The sequence below is a fragment of the Sapajus apella genome, unplaced genomic scaffold, assembly GCF_009761245.1.
Source record: "Sapajus apella isolate SASKATOON/1434 unplaced genomic scaffold, GSC_monkey_1.0 scaffold96, whole genome shotgun sequence".
In the NCBI taxonomy this organism is placed as follows: domain Eukaryota; kingdom Metazoa; phylum Chordata; class Mammalia; order Primates; family Cebidae; genus Sapajus; species Sapajus apella.
Window position 1 is genome coordinate 4,843,083 of NW_022437036.1, and position 27,624 is coordinate 4,870,706.

The 27,624-nt window shown below is 44.4% G+C and overlaps 1 protein-coding gene across 3 annotated transcripts in view; it reads right to left on the minus strand.

Annotated features, from left to right (window-relative positions):
- ZNF831 (zinc finger protein 831) overlaps window positions 1-27,624 on the minus strand; it is a 111,606-nt gene that overhangs the window by 29,656 nt on the left and 54,326 nt on the right. For all 3 annotated transcript variants that reach the window (XM_032257146.1, XM_032257145.1, XM_032257147.1), the window contains one exon: window positions 20,794-20,945. In XM_032257146.1, the coding sequence (XP_032113037.1) occupies window positions 20,794-20,945 (152 nt within the window). The remainder of the gene's footprint in view (window positions 1-20,793; window positions 20,946-27,624) is intronic.

Below are 27,624 nucleotides of genomic sequence, written 5' to 3' on the forward strand. Positions count from 1 at the left end.
TGTTTATTAAAAGTTTCTAGCAAATGTGTTCTAAATTGCTATACATGTCTAAAGTAGAAGGTATGGTTGACTGGCTGGGGGAAAAAAGCTTCCATGTTTCACCTCTCCCTGCATTCATGCCCTTTGCAATGTGATTTTCAGGGTCTCCCGTCAGCACCATCAGGAGGTAGCGCTGATTTTCCCACACCTCAGATCTCAGCTGATCTTGTGACTCTGTGCGGCCAGTAGAATGCAACAGAGGTGATGTGCCAGTTCCCAATCGAGGTCTCAAGAGCCTTGCATTGCTAGGGGTTTATCCAAAAGAAAGGAAATCATCATACCAAAGAGGTAGTTGTACTCCCATGTCTACTGCCATACTATTCACAACAGCCAAGATGTGATGAACGGATAAAGAAAATGTGGTATGTATACACAATGGAATATTATTCAGCCATAAAAAGGAGTACGGCTCTATCATTTGTAGCCACATGGATAGAACTGGAGGTCATTATATTAAGTGAATTAAGCAGGGCACAGAAAGAAAAACATCGCATGTTCTCACTCATGTGAGACTAAAGAAGTAGATCTTGGCCAGGCGTGGTGGCTCATGCCTGTAATCCCACCACTTTGGGGGGCTGACACAGGCAGATCATAGTGAGGAGTTTGAGAACAGCCTGGCCAACATGGTGAAACCCCGTCTCTACTAAACATTAAAAAAAATTAGCTGGGCATGGTGGCATACACCTGTAGTCCCAGCTACTCGGGAGGCTGAGGCAGGAGAATTGCTTGAACCCAGGAGGTGAAGGTTGCAGTGAGCCAAGATCATGCCATCACACTCCAGCATGGGCAGCAGGGCAGACTCCATCTCAAAAAAAAAAAAAAAAAAAAAAAAAATCATAGGGAGGTAGAGAGTAGACGAGTGGTTACCAGAGGTGGGAAGGGAAGAGGAGGGAGCAGATAAAGAAAAACTGGTAAAGGCATACAAAACTACAGTTAGAAAGAATGAAATCTAGTATTTGACAGTACAGTAACAAAATTCAAATTGACAATAATTTATTGTATGTTTCAAAATAGCTATAAGATTTATAATGTTTCCAACACAAAGAAAAGATAAACATTTGAGGTGATGGAAATCCCAATTACCCTGGCTTGGTCATTACACATTGCATGCAGGTATCAAAACATCACATGGACTGCCAAAAATGTTCCAATATATACAAATGTTTAAAGAGGCCTTTGTGCTCCTGCACCCACTCGCTTGTTTTCTCTCTCTCTCTCTCTCTCTTTCCATGCCCAGCCTTCATGGGAGGATAGAAGGCATAAGGTTCTTCCACTCCCATTGGCTGGCGTAAGATGGCCTCCCTAGGCCTACGATGTTCCCTTTGGCTGGTCTAGCACGGCCTCACTAGGCCTAGGATGTTCCCATTGGCTGGTGTAAGATGGCCTCACTAGGCCTAGGATGTTACCATTGGCTGGTGTAAGATGGCCTCCCTAGGCCTAGGATGTTCCCATTGGCTGGTCTAAGATGGCCTCACTAGGCCTACGATGTTCCCATTTGCTGATTTTCTACCCTCATTGGCTGGTCTAGGATGGCCTCACTCACAAGCATGGAAGTTGGTTTGCTGCATGGAATTTGGCTGGCTGTCAGCCAACTTCCCCAGCAACGTGCCAGCATTTCCCTCGGCTGGCTCCACAGATGAATGAGCAAACCCAGCAAGATCAGCTGACCATGGCTAAAACCAGAGCAATACCTAGCTGACTCAAAGGTCCATGAGCAGTAAATAAATACATGATAAATACATGTTGTCATGAGACACTGAGTTTTGGGGTAGTTTGCAACACAACAATATATAACTTACATCACAGGTAAACATATGTTTGATTAGTAGACACTGCTGTGTTACAAACATACCTATGGTGCCTCTGATATATAACATGGATTCATTAGATATTTATGATGATTAACATGCATATTTTTTATTAAAATTTTTTCTGAATATTTATTTACAAATGATCACTAGTAAGCACACTGCACTTTGGAACTTCCAACTATAACCTAAGTGGTTGAAATAGAAAGTCCAGCGTTTCCTAACAAGGGTCTGGAGTCAGCCTTCCTAGATTCATAGCTCTTGCTTTTTCTGTAACCTCCAGTAAAGTCACTTAACTTCTCTATGCATATTTTCTCATCTTCAAAATGACTATCATTATAGTACTTATATTTTTTTTCAAAAAGAGACAAAAAAGGAGCCCATAATAGTGACTGATCCATCATAAACACCCCACTGAGGTGTTTATAATGGTGTTAGCTAGGATTATTCCTATTACTATTCTTATTACATAAGACAATGGCAACCAATTATAATATGGATGAGGAATCAATATGATTGAAGTTTGAGGGTATTCAAAACAGAGAATGTTAAAATGAATGATTATTTAAAATAATGCATGAAAAAACAGAGTTGCTCCCACATATCCCTGCATGACTGGATCCTTCCATTAGATACAAGGCCTTTTTCCACTTCTGTTTGTATTAAAATAAAGAAGGCATTTCTCCATGTCCAGGCAAATGCTACTTTCCTTTCCAAATGTTACATCTGAGTCAAGCAAGCAAAGTTGGTCCCATTTCAGCCCCTCTAATGAGATCTCAGAGCATCTATTATACTAAGGAGCAGATGTGCCTCAAGGTAAGAGATTTTTCCTCCAAAATTTGTCCCTCAGAAAATAGTTACCTTAAAATCAAATTCGTACAAAGTCTCCCATTTTACACAGAACTTTCTCAATTACTTCATTTTAAATTACAAAATACTGTTTGGGAAGATACAATAGCCTGAAATGACGCCATTCAGTGCTGGTCTGGGTCATTACAGACATCATCTGACAAAATTGGTTTCGAGAAAGGTGACGGACGGGAAACCTTTAGTACAAATGCAGTCATTATTCTTGAGCATTTGGGATACAGTTATAAGCAAGCATTGGATGCTATTGTAAACAAATCTCTTAAAGGCTGATTTTTAAAGCAAAAGAGAACATGTTTTATTTGCTGGAAATTACAAATAGCCACCTACGGGAGAAATGAAGGCGACCGTCGTAATGTCAGGTGAATGGGTGCTTATGGCTATGGATGGATTTCTATGACGGCATTGTGCTCGGATTCTGAAAGGACTAAATCTCAAAGAGCTGGGATGAAAGTGAAATGCTATGCTCTGAAAACTCTATTAGATGACTCAAACAAGTGGCTCTGGTGATGACAAAGACATTATCAAAGATGCATGCTACAAGTTCAGCTAGAATTGCTTTGTGAAATGTGAGCAGAAAACATAATGTCCCCAAGCTAAGACTTTATGTAACGTGTGATTTAAAGGGACGTAGGCAACTAGATTAATAAACTAAATGTTGTAAGTAGAAATTTGTCTTTTTCATCTACATCTTTATCTATTCGGGTTGGCCCCAAAACTTTCAGTCTTTTTGTTGAGAAAATAGGGGATAGCCTTCTATCCAGCATGAAGGAGAAAGAGCTGCATTGCATGATTTACATATAACTTGGGCTCTTGTGACAGTGGTTTATTAAGGGGGTAATTCCAGGAGAAATGTGGAGGGAATAAGAGAAGCAGTGAGGGGTGAGACAAAGATGGGAATGGGTGGAGGCCTGGCCCACTGGAGAGGAGTTCTAGGCAGGGCACCAACTGCATCCACTATCAATGTCACTTGTAGCACAAACCATGGAGAAGGCAGCTTGCTGGCCGAGCAACTCACTGAGCACCTCTACTCATTAGAAAGCAGATCAGGTTGTGATAGGCATCTGTGCTCACAGCCACGCCACGCCCCACCTCAGTTCTCCTTCAGGGAACATCTCTCCTCAATATAAGCTGGCTGACTTACGGTCACTCCTTTCCATCTCTTGGAGTGAGCTTATTCCACCCAACTGGCCAAGGAGAAGGTTTGGGGCCAGGCATGAGACCAAAACTGATGCTGGGATTTTTGAATAGAAAGTGGATAGGATATAAGCCAGGGCCACGGGGCCACCACATGCCTAGGGATGAAGGCAACCCAGAGGAAAGTCCACCTGCTTTGAAGAGGGATCAACAGAGCCCTGGTCACATTGTTGACACCCCTGCATCCAGCTGGAGCTACCCTGGGCTCTTTCATCACATGAGCAAACAAATTCCCTTTTGTGCTTAAACCTTTGTGAGATGGATTTTAGTCTCTTTCTACCAAGAATTGTAATCCATCCTAAAACATTGTCTTACAGATGTTGCACGGTTTCCCTGATGCCCCAGAGAATGAGATGGGTGGACTCCATGGGGGCCCGCTGGCCCCACCACCCTCCCAACCATATTAAAGGTGGACTAAAGCTGACCTCATGTCATCTAATGATGGACTTAAAATTCAAAGCTTGATTGCCTGCTCCTGTCCCCTGGAAAACCATCTAATGTGTCTGCATAGGAGCCACAAATCATGACTCTGATGAAAGAAGCCAGTCTTTTCCATAAAAAGGCACTTCCAACAGACATTGATTAATCTAGTTCCTCATCCTTCTAAGCAAAATAATAGAGAAATCATCATTTTCTGCCTTATCTAACTACACAGATGACTGCTTGGTGACTCCTCAAATTTATTGAGTGGTGAAACTGGAAGCAAAGAAGAAATATGCCTTGCGTCCCCAATGGCACTGAAAGACTCGAGCTGTCAGGACCAAAGCAAGTCTTCTTAAACCAGCTGTGGAAAATCCAAGGCAAGATTGGGAAAGGTAAAAACAAAACCTTACAAAATAAGAAAGAACCTCTTCTTCTTCAAGGAGAACTTTCAGAGTAAACCACATTAAGTGGGTTTTCTTAGCTTTAATTCAGAGTTACTTAAAATTGACCAAAAAAAGTTCCCCATTTCTTAAATTTAAAAAACAATATATATGCATTGAAGCTACAATGGAATATTACTAAAATGAATCCAGATTATTGAAATTAAACACAATAGAACATAATAGAAATAGATGAATAAAAGTAAAGTGCTTTTCCCCCACCACTTAAAAGTATGCAGTATTCTACTCTACAGAGTGAAAAGGAAAAAAAAATCATAAAACCTAAAAACCCTAGAAATCCAGGAAGAAATTTTTAAAATATTGTTTTCATATTAAAACATACAAAACCAATTACTTTTCAACCATTAATGTGTGAATATTTAAAAATCAATAACATATTTACTTTTGGCAAAGATAAATTCGACTCCATGTCTTTGGTTCTCAGTAGTCTCTCTGGACTGCCCTTTTGGAATCACTGTAGCAAGTAATTCCTGTTGTTTTCTCTATCAGATTTAATGACTCTGTTAAACCTTCTCTGTTAAACTTTAAAGTCTCAATGTTTTAGGAGACAATGGGAAGTCAGAGAAATGTGCTTGATTTGCCCCTCAAGAAACAATGTCTAATGCCCAGTAGTTGCCCAGCAAACAGCTGCTGAATGCATGGATGCTTGAAGGAGTGAAGCTACCAGGGCTGAATAATGTGCAAAGAACAGTGAGATCTGTCAAGGCAAGGCGGCGATTAGAGCAGATGAGATGATGAGAGCATCAGGGTAAGCCATCAAGAGAGGACAAAGGAAGGCTGGGATGGGAGAAAAGGCAGAAGAGGAGGCCCCCCCCCGCCCCCCGGCCCCGCCAGTGGTCTCCTGCCCTAGGATGTAGGACTGCGTGGGCCTCCTGGAGCACATGAGAAGTCAGCCTGGAAGAGGAAGAGGATGCTACCAGACCACAGATGAGAAGCCCACGGGCGCCTCAAAGCACCCAGGTGGCAAGGTGCCTGGGCTGGTGAGAAGCTAGGCGTGCAGAGCGCACACTTGTTTGGAGGGAAAGTAGGGTCTCCAAGAACAAAAGGGAGTCCCCTCACCCACCACACACCATCACATTTCCAAGGTGACTTCTGAAGACCTCCTGGTGCGAGAGTCCTCCCTGCTATATCATCCCAGGGGGAACGGAAAAGAGGGCATGTCTCCCCATATCCATCCACCCCCAAAAGAGAGCTGGCCACACTGGTTTCAGTGTTTGGCTCAAGTGGCCTGGATGCAGGGGTGATGGATGACAGGGAGAGGTGACGCCCTCTTCCTTCCTCCCTCCTGTCCCGTGGCTTCCTGGCAGCCTTTAGAGGAAAGGTCTCAAACTAGCTGACTGTCTTTGGGCCCAGATTTGGGGGGGTGGTGGGTTGTGTGCAAGTGCACATCCATGTGTGTGTGTTTAAATTAGCACCCTGTAAAAATGGAGAGATTTTGCTTAACGTAAAATTCTAGGTTCTGCCTTCCCTGTAGAGCTAGAGGAATAGCAGCCACCTGGCCTTCCCACCACAGAACAGCCGAGACTCTATGATTCGAAGCACTCTTTCCCATTCTAGATATATTCTGGGTGATATACTATCACCCCCACTTTACAGATAGGGAAACCGAGGCAGAGAAGGGCTGAGACACGTCCCTAGGATGACATGACTACAGGTGGTGAAAGTCGGCCGCGAGCCTGAGCTGCTTCCTCGCTGAGCCGCAGGCACAGCGCTGCCTCTGCTGGGAGGCTGCTGCCGGCATCTCTATGTTACCACATTTGCTGTTTCATATTTTTCCGTGTGCTTTTTAAAAACATGGCTAGTTCTGAAAGAGAACCAGTGTGTCTGTAGGTTGGAGAGGATGGAGCCGTCGCACACACTTGGCCACAGCGGGGTCCCGGAGTCCTGGGCGTCGGGCAGCGACTGGGAGGCTGCATTCTGCAGCAGAATCCTGGATTCTGCTTTACATCCCTGCGGACAGGGGGCACCCAGTGGCGCCTTCGGCACCCCGTTTCGTCCTTTTTCTCCTTCCACCCCCATCTCTCACCCTGCTCCTGAGAAAGTGAAATAATCCCCCCGGCCCCAGCTTCCTCCAAGGGCCCCTTCCCGCCTTCTGTTCTCAGCTGGGGCTCCAGCCTCTTCGTGAACATTCTTCCTCTTGCATTTCTCCCCACGAGCGTTCTCCATAAGGGCGTTTATGTGAGGGCGATGAAACGTTATCCGCAGGTTGGGGTCGTCCGTGCGGAGGCGTGACGACAGTCAAAGCACCCAGGTTCAGCGGGGGTCCAGGCCGATTTCTAGAAGCCGAGGGGCTTGGATCAAAACCCTGCTCTCCCTTCCTTCGGCTTCAGCCTGCGCCTTGGTTGTACCACGGAGACGCCTCCGAACAGACATTCGTGCCGGGAGGTCCCTGGCGTTCCGAGTAGGTGCCCCCGCCCACTGCACGGGTCTGGGGTCCGCCTGCCCGCCGCCCTCCCAGGCCGACCCCAGGCCGCGCCGCGGGGCGAGGACGGAGCCGGGCGCGGCGGTGCCCGCGGCGGGCGCTAGGGGGCGCGCGCGGAGCTTGGAAGGCGGCTCCGCTGCAAAGCCCAGCCCGCGGCGCTTTTTTCCGGGTAATAAATTCACAAGGCTTGTTTTTTAACCCCCACCAGAGGTTAAAATAGTTTCATAAAAAGTTTTGGTAAATTCATGGGTAACTTTTGAGGTTATGTGAGGCTGCTGTCAGAAAAAAAAAATAAAAAAGGGGAAAAAAATAAAAAAAAATAGAGCCTTTTTCTCTGCTCCTGCAAGACCGAGGCTCGGCGCCCGCGGGGGCGGAGGGGGCCGGGGCTTTGTGTTCTTCCAGAAGCGTCCACGTGGCGAGGCGGCTCTCCAGGCCCCCGGGCGCCCTCCCCCCGAGATGGGGGGTCTCGGGAGCCACCTGCCAGGGGTCCGCACCCGCCCCGCCGCCCGCCCCGCCGCCGGGCAGCCTTCTCGAGGCTTCTCTGCGCTCGACCCCCGCCCGCCCATCCCACGGGGCCAGGGGGTTCGGGGCTCTGCGTCGCTCGCTTCCTGGCATTCAGGTGGGAATAAAGCAAAATCACAGCCCCTGAGTAGGGGTTAAAAAGAACTTTTATCACATTGATAAGCCCGGAGACAGGAGGAGGCAGAAAGAAAACAGCGCAGTTAAGGGAGGGGGCGTCGCGCATTAACTATGATTCAGACGCCAATGCACTGAGTTCATTTTTCAATCTGCCTTTAGCTAGGGGGAAAAAAATAAGGAAATTATGGAAAATTGAGAAACAAACATCTCTGAGAGTACTTTGCACCCGGGGGTGCTTAATGAACACTTAATAATTTCAAACGCTAGTGCTTAGAAAAATGGCTTTTGTCCGTCCCGGCTCGCCAGGTGCCTCCTAGCAAAACTGGAAAGCTGAAAATGACTGAAAATGATCGCTAATGTCTGTACGAAAGGTGGTACGAAAATCACTTTTTCACGTCCTTTAGAAGTTAAGGAAATAAACAAGCCAACACCGTAAGAGTTTTAGCAAGGGAAAAACCTTGGAACTGAGCTAGCATTTCTTTTCCTCAACGTATGAACTTGGGCAAGGTTCCTAATTAGGATGGGGCTGGCCACACATCACCTCCTGACCCCACGGGGCCACACTGAAAATTAGGTGGGGAAAAACATTTGGCGGAAACTCTGTAAACGCTGCCGCAGGAAGCAATGCTTGTTTTTGGAGCAGATTCCCCATGCTCCCTGCCAGCAGCCAGCAGGGGGGTGAGGGCCAGCGTGAACCATTTACCTAGAGGAAGGTGGGGTCCCTACCAGAGCACAGCATTGCCAGGGAGGCCTCTGGGGCAGTTGGAGCTTGGAGGATTGTTCCAGCTTCGTTACTTTCTCAACCTTGAGAGCAGGAACTTCCCCGGCAGGAAGAGCACCGTGTGCATGCATGTAGCATAAACTCAGGGGCTCTGAATATACTCTCAAATCCCCACAAGCTCCCTGCTCTGGGAAGTACGGAACTGCACTGTTCACTGACTCCCTCCTTTGGCTTGAAGACGTCTTGTCCAGACCTGGGGTGAAAATTCAGCACATGCTCACCCCCACCACCTCCCAGCCATGATAACCACACACTGTAAAGTCCTTTGTAGTTCACACAGCATCTTCACAGTCACTGTCTCATGGAACTTGAGCCTCTCCTCAATCTCAAGGGCACATGTGTCAGGTATTCCCAGACAGGCTTCATGGGGCTCTCGGGCACCAGATGAAGTGAATTATGAACTCAGAAACTCCAGCCCCATTATACAGATGAGGGCCTGAGACAATGAGGAATACCTCTTGCCCAAAGAACTAGTAAAAGTCAAGACTCAAACCAATTCCTCTAAATCCAGAAAGCAAAATTATTTATCCTGTACCAGCCTTAGCCTCAGAGGCTGAGAGAAAGGGAAACTGGCTTTCCAAGGTCAATGGAGTAAGATGGTTGAGAAGACCTCGGAGTGTCTGGCATCAGAAGTAGCAGATTATTCTGCAAAAAAATGATAAAAGCAGAATTGTGTTCTCAAACTCTAGCTAGACGTTGAGACCTAACCTCTCTTTCTCTGATGAAAAGGGAGGTTAGGAAGGGGTTAGGCAGGTGTTAAAGACGAGATCAAAACAAGACTTTCTCCATGGCATGATCGAGAGGCTTGGGAGGGAGCTAATCACCTCCCCATTATGAGTCAGTGTCACTGAAGGTTTCATTCTGCTGCCCCTAAAGTTACTTCTCACCTAGGCTCCACTCACACCTTACAGTTAATCCTACAGGATCATCTGCCTCCAAAACCAAAAGGGCTGGCCCCTTGTCAAGACCAGGCACCAGGTGGGTGTCGGGGAAACAGACCCAGCAAGGGGCGCCTGTTGCCTCTGTGATTGTCCTGAGGGTGAGTCATGCCTTTGTATCCCATTCGTAGCCTGTTGAGTTCCATCTCTGAGATCCTCATTTTTCTTCCTGCCTCAGCCTCTGATTCTATTTGGCTACTGGTTCTAGCATGTTGCATAAGAAAATTCCAGAACAAAATTCAGGATTCATTTGTGGTACTCTCAGTGGGTTCTTCCAATTCAGATGTGAGAACAGTTTTCAGAGTCTCTCAAAAGCAGAACTGTCCCCATTTCAGGTATGGATTGAAGGTATAAGTGTTTCTCTCCCTCCCTCCCTCTCTCCCTCTCCTCTCTGTCTCTCAACTCTTAACATAAACACACATTTATCTTTAAAATACCCATATTTCAGCCTTCTCTTTCAAGAACTCTCTCGTCCTTTCCGCCCACCTCCCCACGGAACCCACCATTAGCTCACTAGCTATTGTCTTCCCACCTTCTGCCGGCACAGAAATCAGAATTCTGCATGTGTGCTCCGTTTCTACAGGAATCTATTAGCGAGTGCTAAGGGGAGCACTTAGCATTTTAGATAAATAAGTAAATAGTAGTTAAGTGCTCCATTCCCAGCAGTTTAAAGTATATAGCAAAAATCCTTTATGATCCAGGGACGAAAGAAGGCATGATAAAGAGTGACAGCCTTCAGTTCTCCCACATGCCCTGTGGCACTCCTTTCCGCAGCGGGGGGCCGGATGGAGGGGCCTTGGGGTGAGCGTCGGAAGCGCCCCCGCCGTGCTCCTGTTTATGCTAGCCCACTCTCCCTCTCCGCTCCAGCCAGCCTTGTCAGGATCTCTCATTTGGAAGCTTAATCATATCAGCGAGCTCACCGCGCTGCATTTGTAATGACTTGTTTACCAGTCTGTGCCTGCTCGCCTCGCCACGCTGGGCTCTCCCTAAGGACAAGGGCCATATCATGTTCTTGTTTCCTCTCTTCCTCCTCCCACACACTGCCTGGCACAGAACAGGCCCCGGTAATTGCTTGGGACCCTCAGGCTGCGTGACTCTCATCTGCGTCACAAAGGTGTCTCAGTCCACTAACTGGTTCCTAAGCTCCTTGAGGTGAGGGCTCAAGCCATCTTCTGTTTCTCTCCTCTCATGGGGCTTCAAAAGACACTCAATGGCTCACAAATGCATACCTAATTGCATTAAGCCATGAGTAAGATGCTGTCCCCATGTCTGCATGGAGGAACAGGGGTCATCTACCATGTTTACCTGCCTGACCCCCTCCTCCTGTTTAGGGGAAACCATCTCTCATTTACTTTTTTTTTTTTTTTGAGACAGAGTCTCCCTCTGTCACCCAGGCTGGAGTGCAGTACTATGATCTCAGCTCACTGCAACCTCTGCCTCATGTGTTCAAGCAATTTTCCTGCCTCAGCCTCCCGAGTAGCTGGGACTGCAGGTGTGTACCACTATGGCCGGCTGATTTTTTAATTTTTAGTAGAGATGGGGTTTCACCATGTTGTCCAGGCTGGTATCAAACTCCTGACCTCAGGTGATTTGCCTTCCTTGGCCTCCTCTTAATGGCTGTAGCAGAGATGGCCCCAACCCAACCCTCAGTACAAGGACAAGGTGCAGGGCCCAGACCCAGCCACTCAGCATCCCCAGTGATGGAGGCAAGGACAGCCACATGACCAAACGAGGCCGTGAGATTGAGTTTGGAGACTCAGTTATTAAAAAATGGTCACACACACAAGCATGGAATAGCTGGGCAGGATCAGAGCTGCCCAGAGATGGCGAGAGATGAACACCCACTCACAGAGACTCTGGACCCAGCCGAGCTTGAAGCAGTTCTTGCTGTTCCGTCAGATAATGAATTGGGTTCTGTTTGTTTGTTTGTCTAAGCCAATTTGAATTGAGTCTCTTTTCCTTACACCCCAAAGACTCCCTCCTCATACAGGCATGCAGAGTTTAAAGTTCTGCCTCTGGTAGCAACATTTCAAAATAAGATAATCAGGGTATCTGTTTGAGAATAATAAAAGCTTGAAAAAAACACTGCTCTCATAGTGGCAGCCACAGCTTCGTGAGCCTTCTCATTTTATCCCGGGAGTCTGGACTGTGACCCCAAATCCCACCCTAACCAGGAAGGGCTGAGAAATTCATCTCTCCGGCTTCTGTTTGTAATGAGGAATGACGACTCTGCTCAGCCTCTGCCGAAAGCCTTGCATATTAGTTTGCTCTCCCAGGCTCCCAGGGGGCTGGGGCTTCTCTGCGCTTTCTGGGAGGTAGCTGAGGAACGCTGGGGCTCACCAGCCTGCAAATCAACTCATCTCTTTTGCAAATTGCTAACCGGATCTAATGAATTGGCTGGGTACAGAGGAAGGCCTTGGTGTCCTTTGCAGAGACAGAGTCTTCCCAGAGCAGGCTGATCTACCGTGCCTCTGCTGAAGAACAAATCTATTAATATTTGGTGAGAACATCAAATTGTGCCCAGTGGACATAAAGTTTGGTCAAGGGAAATTGACTTCTCTGTGATTTAAAAAAAAAAAACCCAAGTCTTATCGTCCTTCCATGTTCTTTTTTCTACTAGAGAATGCCAGCCTTCCATGGATGGAATGGATAACAGACCCCTAGTGAGAAGTAAGGAGGCCTGGAAAGGCCCCCCTGTCTGCGGGCATGGAAGGTGGCATCTTTTACTCAGCCAAAGGGAAAAGAAGAAGAAGTTTTAGAAGCTTGAGGAAAGGAGAAGTATTTAATATGCTCCTGGTAGGGATATAAATTGGGAAGCAATTTGAAAACAGCTGTTTAAAATGTGCAACACAACACTCAAAGTCCCAGCAATTTCTCTTCCTGGCTGTTCCCTAGAGGAAACCCAGCCTGGGCTAAGGAGATATGAACAGTACTTCCAAGGAGCGTCACGTAAGCGTGAAACACTGTGATGACCAAACTCTTCATTAATAGGAGGATGGCGTCATAAACAAGAGTATTCCCACTCTGAGGGGCTCTGTCCCTGCTTAGGAAGTTGAGATAGATCTACATGTATTAACAGTGTAGAACGACAAAATAGTTTTCCATAAAAAAAGCAAGCTGAGCAACGAGATGTGCAGTGTGATGCTGCTATCTCTCTCTCTCTCTCTCTCTCACACACACACACACACACACACACACACACACGCACACACGCACACACACAGAGAAGAGACATGAAGATCTGTCAGATGCACCCCAGATTCCAAACTGTCATTTTTTATCTGAGATGCTACTGGGATGGGGGTAGTGGTGAAACAGAACACCTGAACACATTTTAATGTGTTAAAATAAGTATTATTCATGATTGCATGTGTAATTAAAAACTAATAAGTTAACTAATAATTAACTTTTTTCCTCCTCTAGGTGGAGCATCACTTTTTCCAAGTGGTTTTTAAGAACAAAGCTGCCCGGCCTGTGTCAGCAGTCCCTATCAGTCTCCTCACACACACCATATCCACCCCAATTCTTGTGCCACCGTGTGCCTAGAGTGGTCTTTCGAAAGCTGAAATGGGATTATCTGCACCTTGCCCTTCACCCTTCAATGGCTCCCTGTTCTCTGGAAAAAATTTCAGGGCCACACTCAGCTTGTCTTCACTGTTCCAGTTTTAGTCTGTTTACCAGGAGAGGCGGCACGACATCCAGTGTGCCCAATCGTCAGCATGCTGTCTGCGTCAGGAGGAGGTACATGCCTGATGGATGATCAGTGTGCCAGAGTGCATAGAGGGATGTGTGCAGGCGCAGTGGAGGCCCACAGGACTGGGCACACTGCAGTTAGGGCCTGAAATTTTGGGGACATCAGTGTCCCAGAATCTTAGAAATGCAGGGTGTCCAGGAGGCAGAGGTTGTGGTGAGCCAAGATGGCGTCAGTGCACTTCAGCCTGGGCGACAGAGTGAACTCCATCTCAAAAAAAAAGGAAAATAAAAATAAGAAATTCAGGGTTTCAGGCAGCCTCCCAAACTCTTGGCGAGTGCTTCTCACCCCAGCCCAGTGAAGCAGAGAAGGCAAGGCTCTTCAAGGAGGGTCTTTGCAGAATGTTGCCATGGCCTCTGCAGTCAGTTCTGCGGAATCTACATTTAGTAGTTTCGATCATGCAGCTCAAGGCCTTACAAAAGTTGAGGCAACACTAGATGAGATGATGCAAGCCAATGAGGCTCCTACTGACAGAAAAACAGGGGCTATGGCCCTACAAAATAGGTGCCCAGGGAAGGGTCTGGTGGTTAGTGGTTATTTTAGGTGATTCATAAGCAAAAACTTAAATAAAACTGAATTGCACAGTGATGAAGCTATTCTGTCTTCTATTCTCTCTTAATCTTCTGATTAAGGAAAGAAGAAAGTCTCGACTAGGTGCTAATGTCTCTTTAATGCCGTCCTAACAGGACCGAATCTCTTTTTAGCAGAAGGAGTATTCCTAGGGCTCATGGACTTCTGGGATCACCACAGATTCCGGCTAAAACTTATTTACCAAAAACATTGTAGTGTTTATATTTTTGCAATGTTCCCATAATGGCTCATAATATTAACTTTTCATTTTCAGTATTGATAAATAGCTTCTCTTTGAAATAAATGTACTCAAGTTTTTTGTAAGTGCACGTAGAGGAAAAAATAAGTAAATAATCACAGAGGTGACATGCAGGTGCAGCAACAATTCTCAAGGCGGCACCTGGATGATTTCAATTTAGGAACCAGTGTTGATCCCCAGATCAATCATCTGGGTCCCTCTTGGCAAGTCACTGGACAACTCTCTAGGCCTCAGTTTCTCCATCAGCAAAAAGAGGATAAAAGTCACTCATCGCAAGTTTGTCCAAGGGACTAAATGTGTATGACCTTCCTAAATTGAAAGTGCCTCCTGAGTTTAGTTATTGAGAGAGTTTTCTAAAATCTCCGTTGGAAATGTAGCCCTGAACCTCGCCGTGTTTACTGTTATAAACCATGCCAGCTGCAGGAAATTGCAAAACCATAAAGTCAATGTAGTTCCTATCGTTCAATAAAACATCTCCCTCAATCAATATGACTTCAGTGTGTCATCTGGGCACAGGGCCACGCTCAGCTCCTCTTCACTGTTCCAATTTTAGTCTCTGTACCAGGAGAAGCAGCATGACATCCAATGTGCCCAGCAAAAGCCCAAATAATTAACCTCAACCACATCAATGTTCTCCATTCAGTTCCGCAAAATGTGTTTCTAAGGAAATATATAAGAGCACTCTTTATACCACGGAATGTTTTAATGTACCCAAGCATTCGAGTAAATAGAACAGATCTCAGTTAATGGAACAAGTCCTTTTAGCACAAAGGTTTTCAATAATAATAATTTTTTACAAAGCTGGTATATCATCAGCTAGAAAGAGATGTGCCCATAAACATAAAAACAGGGCAAATCTAATTATGAGATTCTTTTTTGTAGCCCAAACGTCAATAACTGTGATATCAGGAGAATGATAAGGCTGTATGTTGATGGGCGTTCTCATCACAGAGGACAGGACGTCCCACTTGGATACAAACAAAATCAGTGACGTTGCCTTCATCCCCCCCGCCCCCACATTCTGAAAATACTTCAGAGCAGTGACCTCATCAGAAATTACGTAACCACAACAATAGAGAATCGTCAGCAGCTTTTGCTTAAGTGACGTCACTCTTTGTATGGATGTGTAACTTTTTCAATTGCTTTTTCTAATGGAAAAATGACACAAGAGCTTATGAGTGCATGTGCAGACGCACAGAGACGTGCGCAGCTTGGCTTCCTAAGTGAGACTCTAACTTGGAAAATAATGGGAAGAACATTTTCAAGACATGATTTGCTGTGAATTTCCCCGTGGGCTGGAAGGGATGGTTTTTGACTGAGTGGTGCCAGCTGACTCAAGGTGACATGGAGTAGCTGTCCAGTGGAAAACTGGCCCCCAGCTCCTGTGCTAGAGTAAGAAAGGCGTTCCAGGTGAGAAATGAAACAGCAGCACACTCCCAGCAAACCTGCATTTAACCTACACCCTGACTGTTGAAGCTCACCCTTCTCTGACCCAAGAAGACACACCTCCACTATCTTGATTAATCCTCACCAAAACAACTCAATCCATTAAGATGTCACAGCAGTTTTAGAGGCTTAATGCTAAAACCAAATGGCACACACCACGCAGTGAAGCAGGGACACTTGAGAATTTCTCACACCCCTTTTCAGTGGGAGGATTTGCTGTTTATCTTCAAAGCATCCTGCCTGGATGGATGGTCTTTTTCTTTCCTCCTTTTATCTCAGCAGTCCTCAAACAGAAATTGCGCGAGAATTTCTGTTCAGAGTTGTATACACAAATCATACCCTTACAACAGACTTGCAGGTTTTCAAAGATAATTTTGACTATAGGGATTTTGTGCTTTGGGGGCCAGCTTTGGAAACAAACCTCACCACCCTATACAACATGGCCCCACTCCAGTGTGGGAGAGGATGTCAGGTTAAAAGGCATGGACAGGACATTCGCAGGTCCACAGTTACTACTTTTACCTCCCCAGAGCTTCCATCCATCAAACCAAAGTGACATAAGATGACTCCGAAGGTTGAAAATGGTGATTCCATAGAGTTGAATTTTGTGGTTATTCCACTGCCATCCCACTGGATACCCACTGAACCTTTCCACTATTGACACAACGTACAATCAGAAACCAAGACTCCAGGTGGTGTGCCCTTTCTTGTTCATGCTCAAAGAAGATTTGGGGGTTGGTCTTTGATTGTGCTTTCATCTGAGACTAAGCTTCAGGAACCTCATGGTAAAGAAATGTATTTTTGCTAAACTTTTAATTCAACAAATACTTATTGGGGACCTGCTACAATGCTAGGCCCCTGGATGCAAACGTGGAGGAGATGACCTACCAGCTTGCTAAACAAGGTCTTTATAAGTTGAGATCAGTGCTACAGAGGAAAGGCCACCTAAAATGAATTCATTCCCAATTCATTCACAATACCACAATTTCACAGTAAATAGTATTAAGGACTTCGAGAATTTATCTGGAAAAATATGAAGAAACCAAAAGTTGTGAAAATAAGCTAACAAGCCTACTAAGATAAAATAAAAATAAACCTCCATTTTGGAGGTCATAGTGGCAAACTATGAGCTAATTGTTAAAATCAACAAAACTTAGTCAAGTATTGATGAGGATATACATTTTTACATAAAATTGTAGGGTAGATCAATGGACTATTTACCTTGCATTTACTTTAATTGCAAGATCACCAAGAGGAATTCCCCCCACCCCAAGAAAATATTATAGAGCTTTATCAATTTTTCCAAAGATTTCTCTTAAGCTTCTGATAGTCAAGTCACTCTCTTGAAGTTATCATCTTTGTCATTTTCCTCTTGTTCATTTGTCACCTAGTCTGATTCTGCCAATGGGTGTGAATCAGCAGGCTTCCAATGGTCATTTCTACCAACTCCACAAAACGCAACAGCTTGAGCACAATTTGCAATTTCATTTAGCAATCAATTTACATGATATTGCGAAAATGAATCTGAAGGGCATGGATGGATGCGATGGTAGGCAGAGAGAGAGAGAATTGAATGGGGTCTAAATTTACCAGCAGTCAGTCTATTAGGGAAGGTTTTCATGTTCCCAGCTAACCAGCCAACCTTATGACTGGAATGTTCCATAAGGAACATCTGGATTATAGGGTAGATGCCTGTTTTCCCTGAGACAGTCAATGACTTGCTATCTAAGAACTTCCTTTTTGCCAGTCCCTTCAATGAGACAGCCCTAGTCTATGAGATCAAATGCACCCTCCAGCCCTGATCCTGAAGCGAGTGAGAAGAGAAAGGGTTTTCCTTAAAATAGCAGCACTTCTGTCCGCTCTTAGTCACACTCAGTCGGGGTGTCTGGGAAATACACCTTAGTTAATATCTAAAAAGAAATTTCAAGTTTCCTGCACCCGCTAGCTGGAAACTTGGATGGGATGGACTACGGGATTTAGGATTCAGGAAAAAAGCCTCAGTTGTCAGGGGAGTCTCACAGGCTCCAATCAATGTACAATCTTATAAATTAGGTCTTTATCCTTCAGAACTCCTCTGGCCTTCTGCTTGCCGATGACTTCACTGCCAAGCCATCTGTTAATTCAAATGATTAGTATCAAGCTTTTGGAATAGTTTAGGAGAGAGTGAAATTAAACATCTTTTTTAAAAAATGTATATTTTTTAAATCCTCTTTCCTTCATCCTCCTAAATTATTGATAGGAAGTGTCTCCAACAAATAAAGAAGACAAGAAAATCAGCTATCACATCTTATTTCAGTCCCTGGGTGTAAGTACTCTTGACTTCATATTTCTGAATGTTGTACCTATTCTACTTGGCCATAAAGTTTAGGATCTAAGGTGTTTCTCTGCCTTTAAATTGAAAAATCCCACCCACCCCTATCTACATGAAGGCCATTCTCAATTTCTTTGTTGTATTCTACCAAGTTTCCCCAAGTTACAGCCCTTGGGTCACCCAAAACAGACTACCCCATCACTATCGCACCATGGAAAACAGGTAATCTCTCCTCAGAAAGAAAAAAACACAGGCACACTCACAAGCACATCCATGCACGTGCACACACACACACATGCATGCAAAGGCAGGATCAGCTCCTTCACCGAGGACCCGGCTCTGATCTCTCCATCCAGTACCTGCCAGGTCAAAGGAGCCTCGAGAAAGTTGTTTATAAGTGGTAGATGGCCAGGCTCAGCTCTGTGTTCCTTTGAAGTGACAGTGCTTTGTCTTCAAACACCCAGTGCCCTCAGAGTGCCTGTCACTCCACTGTGAAATATTGCAATTGGCAAGAGCTGGTAATGAGACCCCTGTGCCCCTTTGATTTCCAGTGGTATTTATTTTAAAGCATTCTTCCACCCTCCGACCCCATGGTGTCCATCATGACCTGTCAACCCCAGCTTGCTGGTTTGCCCTACCAGCTTTCCCAGTTCCCTCTCTGACACTTCAATAAGGAACAGGTGGTGATTGATATTCCCTGGGCTAGGGCTTCTACCAGGTCCTGCAGCTCACAGCTGCCCTGCAGTGGACATCTTCCGCATCCCTCATAATTGCTGGAGAGGAGGGCCTTTGAAAATGGGCACCAGGGACCTAAGCCCCTGGTTCAACTTGCAGCTCAAATAACAAACATGAAAGCATAGACATTTGTGACCATTCCAGGCTGTTGCTGGGGCCTTGCTACGTATGCAAAGGGATGGGGTGGCGGAGCTGTGTCCCCAGCAGGCATCTGAGCTATGGAAAGCCACTTGTTACTTAGATCTATATTCAGGTTTTGTTTCTGATTTTTTTTCTGCTTGGATTTGCTTTTATTCACCATTCACTGGTACCCCCAGTTTGCTCATTTAGGTGTGAAGAAAGCAATGAAATACTGATGTTGAAACAGGATGTGTATAGAAGTGGGATTTCCTACACATGGAGGGAGCCCAGGGTCTCTGGGACTCCTCCATTAGTCCATGGGGAGGACATGGGGAAATGTATCCCTGTGGAGGAGGACAGAAGAGGTGCAGATGAGGCAGGGGCACCCACTTCCATGGTCCCCCGTGGAGGAAGAGAGGAGAGCAGGTGTCCCTGCTGCAGCTGACATAGCCCCCTGCTCAGAGCCAGCATGTGACCTGGACAAGCCAGACCACAGCCGGATTTCAATTCCAACAAACACTGTCTACATACATGGCAGCCCCACTCAGCCCCACCCAGCTGGCCACGGGGCCTTCTTCCTGAAGGGAAGTCAGTGGACCCCATAGCTATCAGCATCGAGGCTGCCCGTGGTCACTTGGACAGCTGTTCCCCCAAGTGTGGAGCATGTCGTGCTGGCAGTGGCTGGGGTGATTCTGCTTTAATTATATTAGGTTTACAATAGAACAGTCCTGCAAAAATGATTTACAAACAATGAGAGCCCAGATGATGTACATTCTTGTGCCCTCCATGAGTGGCAGTGGTATCAAGCATAGCCTAACAGGCAATTTTGCTGGATACAGAGGAGGGAGATGGAGGTGAAGATGAGAGCCGCAGATGAGGAAGAAAGCTCAGAGCCAGTTCCCTGATGGAATTTCCACCTACCTACTCCCCTGCATCCCAGTATCTCCCACATGGGGCTTGACCCTTGACCTTCCTTAACAAAAACCACCTTTCTTCAACAACTGGCCACCCAACTGTAAGATGAATTCCTGCCTGGATTTAAATTCTCTCTGGGGAACAAGACGAGTCCTTGTCCTTGCCTACCCTGCAGGGCTTTGGGGGTTGGGAAGCAGGGGTGTGGGGAGAGCACGCAAGCCCCATCTGCCTGTAGGGGGCACTGGAGCTACACAAAGGTGGCGGCAGAGTTGCCCCAGCAAAGGAGGCCCCAGGGCCAAAGACCTCAGGCTGAGACAGAGCCCAGGGTTAGCTCTTGAGCCAAACAGAAAACAATGAGCCACAGAAGGATGGTAATTCAGGTGCTGCTGGCCAGATGGAACCCAGAAGCCTTTCCCACAGGGTCTTCATTTTTCCCAATCAACATTTGGCAAGCAAGGCTAAGGCTGAGCTCATTACTGCTGGGGAGAGGGGAGAAAGGGAGAGGAAATTGAGGTCCAGAGAAGTGCCATTTGCCCTGTTGCCCAGTGACTGCAGCTGAAAATAGCCATTTTTCCAGGAAGCAGCCCCCCTCAGTTCACCCTTTATTTATTTCTGAGCATGGCAAAGAGTGTGCCTCTTACTGCGTCACATGTAAGCAATGCACCCTGCAGCTTCACGTAACTACTTATCTTTCTACTTCAAATGGGCTCTCAAGCCCATCCACAGACCCACTTTAGCTTTTGTAACAGCCCTGCAAAAAGAACCAAGTGAGCTTTCTTTTGGTGAAAGTGGAGGCACTAAGAGCTGTGATTCATGTTCTCCTGGGTCCCGGAAGGAACCTGGACCTGGTTCAGAGCTTGGTACACGTGGCCAGTACTCAAGGATACAGGTGACTTCTCAATATTAAACTCTCCGTCTTCCACCACATGCCCTCCCCACTAGTTTAGGGTCACTTTGTCTCATAGACACCATGCCTCTGTTACTCTCCCTTTTGTGCCTGACCCTTGTGGCGCGTGGGGCTGACTCCTGCCCAGCCCACATTTCTAGTGTCTGTGCCTCAGGCGGGTGCCTTCGAGTGCCCAGTCTGGTTCACCTCCAAAGAGAACATTACCTGCTGTTTCTGAAGAAGGCTGCCCAAGGGTCCTGCATGGTTTCAGTCCCTCAAGTGGGGAAGGGGGGTGGCTTCTTCTTCGCACCCAGGTTGCTTTGCGAAGTCTACTGGCTCTCAGCTGAACACAACTCTGCAGGAAATTCCCTTTGTACCTGTAGAAGAGAAGCATACTTGCAGTAACCACCCCGGAGAGCACAGGCCTGGAAAAAGTCTGAAAAGTCCCTGTGGGGTGTCTAGGAGAACATGCGGCTCAACATCTAACTAGCTGGTCAGCTCTGGGCAGCTCGCAATCCCTCCATCCCTCATCCCCCACCTCCCCAGGATAATGCGCCTAACTGCAGAGGTGTATTATTTAGTTGTTGAAGGAACTAAATGAGATGGTCACAAAATGCTTCCCAGGATGCTTTGTCATAGCAAGTGCTTAGTCAAGGGTAGTCGCTGCAATGAGATCTTAAGCTTTGTGGTCTTGGCTGCTTGCCTAACAGACTGTCCAACAGATCATTCTTCAATGATGGAAATGTTCCGTAATCTGCATTGACAAATGCAGTAGCCATTAAACCTATGTAGCTATTGTGCATTTGAAATGTACTTAGTGTGTCTGAGAAACTGAGTTTTAAATTATATTTCATTTTAATCAATTTAAATAGCGACATGTGGCTAGTGACCACCATATTGGACAGCATTCTTCATAGACCTTCCATCTGAAGAAGCCCGACTGGATCATCTGATTTGTTTGTCTTCAAAGCAAGGTATTCACATCTTGGAGGGAAGGCATGATGAGGGTAGAGAAAGAAAAATACTAGAGCTTCTATTTACGTTTATTTTCATCTAGTCTTTCTTATTTCTATTGTTTTGTGTCCTTCGTAATGTATATAATACATTCATAGAGTAAAACACATGGCTAATTTGTAAATGAACAAATAGACATTTAACAGAGTGCAGGCTATAAATTCTTTTACTGACAGGATTGTGAAACCACAGACCATCAACCTAGTCTGGCGCCCCCATTATACAGGCAAGAGAAGGCGGGGAAGAGCCAGGCCTGCAACATGCCTTCAGCTCGTTCAGAAGATCTTTGCACTGCTTCTAACTGGTCAAGCCACAAGTGATCCCTTCCCTTTACAAGCCTCAGTTTACAATATTTCTACTCTACAGTGCTCCTCAGAACTGGCTCTCTTCCTTTCCCATTTGTCTGAGCCGCTGCCAAGATCCAGCCGCAGTCCCCTGATCACCAGGGCTGCTCACAGAATTTTAAATAAGATCTGCAGAATGCAGTATCCTCTTGGGCGCTGGCTTTTCCTGGCAGCAACAATGAGAAAGTGACATTTTGTTCATCTTTTCTGGCCTCTGTGTTTGGGAGACACTCCCCTCATCTGGGCAGGATTGTCTCCCCTGCCTGGGGCAGGAGCTGTCATTCCCCTGGAGTGGGTGGTGGGAGGGGCCTGGTTTGTTCTTTGCAGCAGTAATCAAGACCACAGGTTCCTGAAAGAGCTATCTGAGCCAGGGTGGGGAGCGACAGGCTGCTGTTTCTATCATCACAAACCCCTGAACCAGTTAGGACCCCTGCGGGGCCTGGGAGGAGAGAGATTTCAAAGTGCAGGGACAAAGGGAGGAAGGGGGGGTGGCAGGAGGAGAGAACTCTTCTTCACCTGCTGCTGGGTCACCTTTGCCCGAGAGTCAGGGACTGGCTGCCACGCACTTGCAGGTGTTAAGAACAGCACAGTTTGAACTGCAGGGACGTTTTGCTTTTAGAAAATGAGCAAGCAGGGCTCTTTCTACTCAAGCAAAATAACGAGGAGAGAGCTAGGAGAAGCCCAGCCTCTGAATTCACACTTCATCAAGGTGGAATTCCAACCTTTGCCTTCGAGAAGGGCCCAAGCAGACCTTGGCAATGTCTTCAAAGCACTGTTTAGTCTTTGTCATGGGCAGGGTATGTTTCTCTCTCTCCTGGTTCTTCCAGAATGTTCTATGTACCCCTCCTCCTGGAGAAGCCACATCCTGGCTTAGGAAGGTTTTGCAAGCTCATCTCCATTGCCAAGCATGCAAGGCCCCTGAAGGTGTGGCTGGTGCTCTTGGCACCCTATCCAGGGTGTTTTTGCCAGGCTGTGAGAGTGACATGCTCCTTACCCCATTGCCACGCTCTTCAGGGTCTCTCAGGGAGGGACAGTAGACCCAAGGACTGGGTCTTGCAGGTATACACAGCCCACTCCACACACATTCCTTCTGGAGTGAAACTATGAGATCTGACATGCTATTTCCCTCACTTTCCTCTTTTGACCCCACAGGGAAGAACAAAGCAAAGAGAAGTGCAGTGGAGGTGTGGATGGTGAAGCCTCTGCATCCTGCTAAGCAGAACTTGGGACCGCTGTCAAAGCTCTGGGGCTGTGGCCAACGTGACAGAGTCTCAGCCACGTGTGGTAGGGGCCACATGCAGCAGAGGCCACATGGACTCAGGGCCACATTTGTAGGTCTTTGACTTTACCTCATTGAAGAGATTGTGTTCTCATTACTGAGAATGCTATCTCACTGAATAGGTAATGTGTGATGACTAAAGTGAATAGGCACATGGCTTCGACAGATAAACATCTGCTCCATAAGGAAAAGCAATATCTACTAATTGAACTGCATTCTCAGAGCCCAGGATTTTTTTCTTCTCCGCTCTACCCTTCAATGACTAATGTATATTTTAGGGTTTTACAGGGTGCCCTCTCCCATTCAAGCTGCAATCTCCTCCTTGCTCATTTCCATTCACTTGGAGCTTCACAATTCATTGTTCCATTTGTTGGAAGCTTCCTAGAACAAATCTGAGTGTTTCATGCTTCACACAGCACAGTACACAGTTACAAATGAATCAATAAAATCCAATTCCATGGTCCCGCACTGGCTTTGGGCAAGGCAAAGAGGTAGTTTGTGAGCGCTCCAGATCTCTATGCCTCTAGTTATGTCAGGGCAATTAGGCTTCTGGGTGTGAATTTTCTGTGTTTTTCCATTTCCACTCTGAAAGTGGATCCTGCATTTTCTGATCCTTCTCCTTTAACTCATGTAGTTTTATTAATGAAAACAGCCATTTTCATTACAGTGTGGTATTTGTAGTTGGCAAAAAACAAAGAGATGAATGAAAGTAGAATGAAGTCCCCGAAAAAAACTTCAAGTGTAAACGGGAAGTTAAAATTTAACATGTAAGTGAGCAAAAGTGGACTAATGCAGGGGTCTGCTTGATTTTTATGCAAACGTCCAGCTAATAAATATTTTAGACTTTGTATGCCACAGACGATCTGTGCCACATATTCTTCTTCTGTTTTTATATGGATACGCTTTTAAAAATATAAAAACCAAGCCAGGTATAGTGGTGCATGCCTGTACTCCCAGCTACTCCAGAGGCTGAGGCAGGAAGATCACTGAGGCCAGGAGTGTGAGGCTGTCGTGGGCTATGATCACACCCATGAATAGCCACTGCCCTGCAGCCTGGGCACATAGTAAGATCCTGTGAATCAAATATATGCGTGAGTGTATGTATGTATGTATGTATGTATAAATAATGCCTAGTTAGTGGTTAAAATAGGTTAAAAACCATATTTAACCCATGGTCCATTGTTGTCTTTATAAACAAAAATAAAAATAAATCCTTCTATATGAATATATGAATTCATATAAGAAGAAAACATAAGAGAATATATCTACATGTTTGTGAAAGTAGGAAATTGAGAGTAAAGAAAGATTTCTTAGATGTACCAAAATGTAATAACAATAAAGGAAAAGGCAGCCCCATTTGACTACATCAAAATATGCAAATTCTTAATGAAAAAAGAATCATTATCAAGGTTAAAAAATAAGAGCTCTATTTCTAACAGCACAATGGACTCAATACCCTGACTGATTACCACCAAACTTATCCTTATACTGAAAACAATTAAAAATGCAGCATAAAATGCAACAAAAAATTAAAATTTATATTTATTTATGTTCTGATTAAAAATAAGAAAAGCAAAAACCAAGTGAGAGCTATACTTTGGAAAAGTAAGATGGCTTTCACTTTGAGGCATCTGCCAAACCAGGTGAGGCTGACCTTCCATTTTTATCCTTTGATGTAGTTCAGGGTACAGGACTTAAAGGCCAGAATGTTCTTCAGTCAGAGGCAAGTGAAAGACCCAACGTTCTTTCCTGCAGAAAGCTGAGACCTGTGAAAGGCATACTCTCAACATGTGTGTGAATTAGAAATAAATAATCCCTACTCCTACCACCTGCCCAGGTAACGTAACAACAAACAAACAGGCACCCAGAAGAAGCAAAACAAATATTTACTGGAGGAATCCATCTTCAACCCAAGTCTCAAAGTTCCAAAAATACCAACTCACAGTCAAGAATTTTAACACAAGGAAATAAGTTAACATAAGTGAGAGCTAATATATAAAACAGGTGCACCAAGACTTCATATGTCGTCATTGACAGATACAAAACATTAGATGTATTTTTTTAAAAAAATAAAAAGATTGAAAGTAAGAGTCAACTGCAAGAGACTAGAAAAGTAATCAAGCAAATTAGAAAAATAATTAAATAAAACTTTTTGGGAATAAATCATAATACACATTAACAATTAAATTTAACATTTAGTGGACCCATAAAAGTAGGGGAGATCAATTAAGAGGCATTGCAATAGGCCAGGGACTTCTGACCAAGACTTTGGAACATTAATCAGATTTACCATCCCAAGTAAAAGAACTGAATAAAGATACGAAACAATGGTTTTCAGAGCATTGGGCCTTGAGCAAAAAAATACTAAGTCTTAGAGTCAAGCAGCATAATCAAGTCAGTGTGGTGGTTGCATTGAAATAGACAAATAGGTCAACAAATGATGCTGGAACAACTAGATATCTACATGCAAAAATAAGAACTTTGATCCACATATCAGACCATATGTAAACATTAAGTGAAAATGGATTATAAACCTAGATATAAAACTTAAAAGTATAAAATTTTAGAGAAAAACTTAGAAAAAAAGCTTTGCAGCTCTGTTTAGGCACACCTTTTTTTTTTTAGCTATAACACTAAAAACATAATCAACAAAAAAAGGTAAATTAAATTTCATCAAAGTGAAAGACAGCTATTTTTAAAAGATGCTACTAAGAGAATACAAAGATAAGCAACAGAGTGAAAGAAAATATTTACAAATCACATATCCAATAAGGAACTTATAACCAGAATATATTTAAAAATTCTCAAAACTCAGTAATTAGGAAACAACCCGTTTTTGATGTACAAAAGATGTGAAGAGACACTTCACCAAAGAAGATATACAAATACTAAATAAGTATTTGAAAAATGTTGAATATCATCACTTGTTAGGGAAATACAAATTCAGACTATAAAGAGACACCACTATACAACTATTCAAATGACTAAAACTAAAAATAATTACCATACCAAGCATTGGCAATAATGTAGAGAACTGGAACTCTCATACACTGCTAGTGGAGATGTAAAATGATACAACCACTCTGGAAAACAATTTGGCGGCTTCTTAAAAAGCAAATAATACACCTACCATATGATCCAGTCTTTTCACCTCTAGGTATTTTCCCAAGATAATTTAAAGCTTATTCATAAGAAGGCTTGCATATGAATATTTATAGTCATTTTATTTGTAATAGCCCCAAACTGAAACAAACCTAAAGTCTATCAAGTGGACATATACACAAATTGTGACATATTCACTCAATGGCATACTAATTAGCGATAAAAAGGAATGTGTTATTGATAAACACAACATGGATGAATCTCAAAATAGTAATGCTGACTGAATAAAGCCAGGCCAAAAAAAAAAAAAGAGAGAGAGAGAGAGAGAGCATGTATTATATGATTCCATTTCTAGAAAATTCTAGAAAAAGCAAACTGTCCTATGTGACAGAAAGCACATCAGCGGTTACCTGGGGATAGAAGGACTACAGGATGGGCAGAATGGAGGAATTACAAAAGGAAAGGAGGAAACTTTTGGGCTTGACAGATATGCTCATGATCCTGGTTATATTGTTTGTTTCACAGGTATATACATATGTCAACATTTATTTAATTTATTAAAATTTAATTGTACTTTAACAAAGCTTTACAAAAAATAACTCAGTGGATTAAAAAACTGGTAAACTTTTAAAGACAGATTTGAAAAAAGTGTCCAGATCATAGCACAGAGAAACAAAGTTATTAAAAGTAGAAGTTTAGAGACATAAAAGATAGAAAAGGCTTAATATATATTATTTCAGTATTTCAGAAAGGAAGGAGATCAAACAGGATGGGGTAAAATTTGAAGAATAATAATGGCTAAGAATTTTTTACAGAGAGACACTAATCCACAAATTAAAAAAATCCAGTGGATTCCTAATGGAACAAATAAAAGGCAACATACATTATATACATCAAATAAAACTAGGGAACACCAAAGGATAAAATAAGATCTTAAAGGTAGCCAGAGAAAAAAGACTTTCAAAAGATGGATGAGTAGCCTAACAGCCGGCTTCTTTACCACAAAATGGAAGCTGAAGGATGGTGTAATGATAGCTTTGATGTGTTGAAAAAATAACTGTCAACCTGGAATTGTGTACCCAGGAAACATATTTTTCGACAACAATGATGAAATAAATATATTTCCAGAGTAATAAAAGCTAAGAGAATTTTCTTCTCTAAAGGAAATTCTAAAGAATATGATTCAGGCAGATGAAAATAATGCCAGAAGGAAGATGTGACATGAAGAAACAAATGAAAAGACAAGAGATGGGCAATTATGTGGGTACATATCAATAAATGGGCTTAAAAAGACAAGTAACAGAGCCTAGGTGGCTC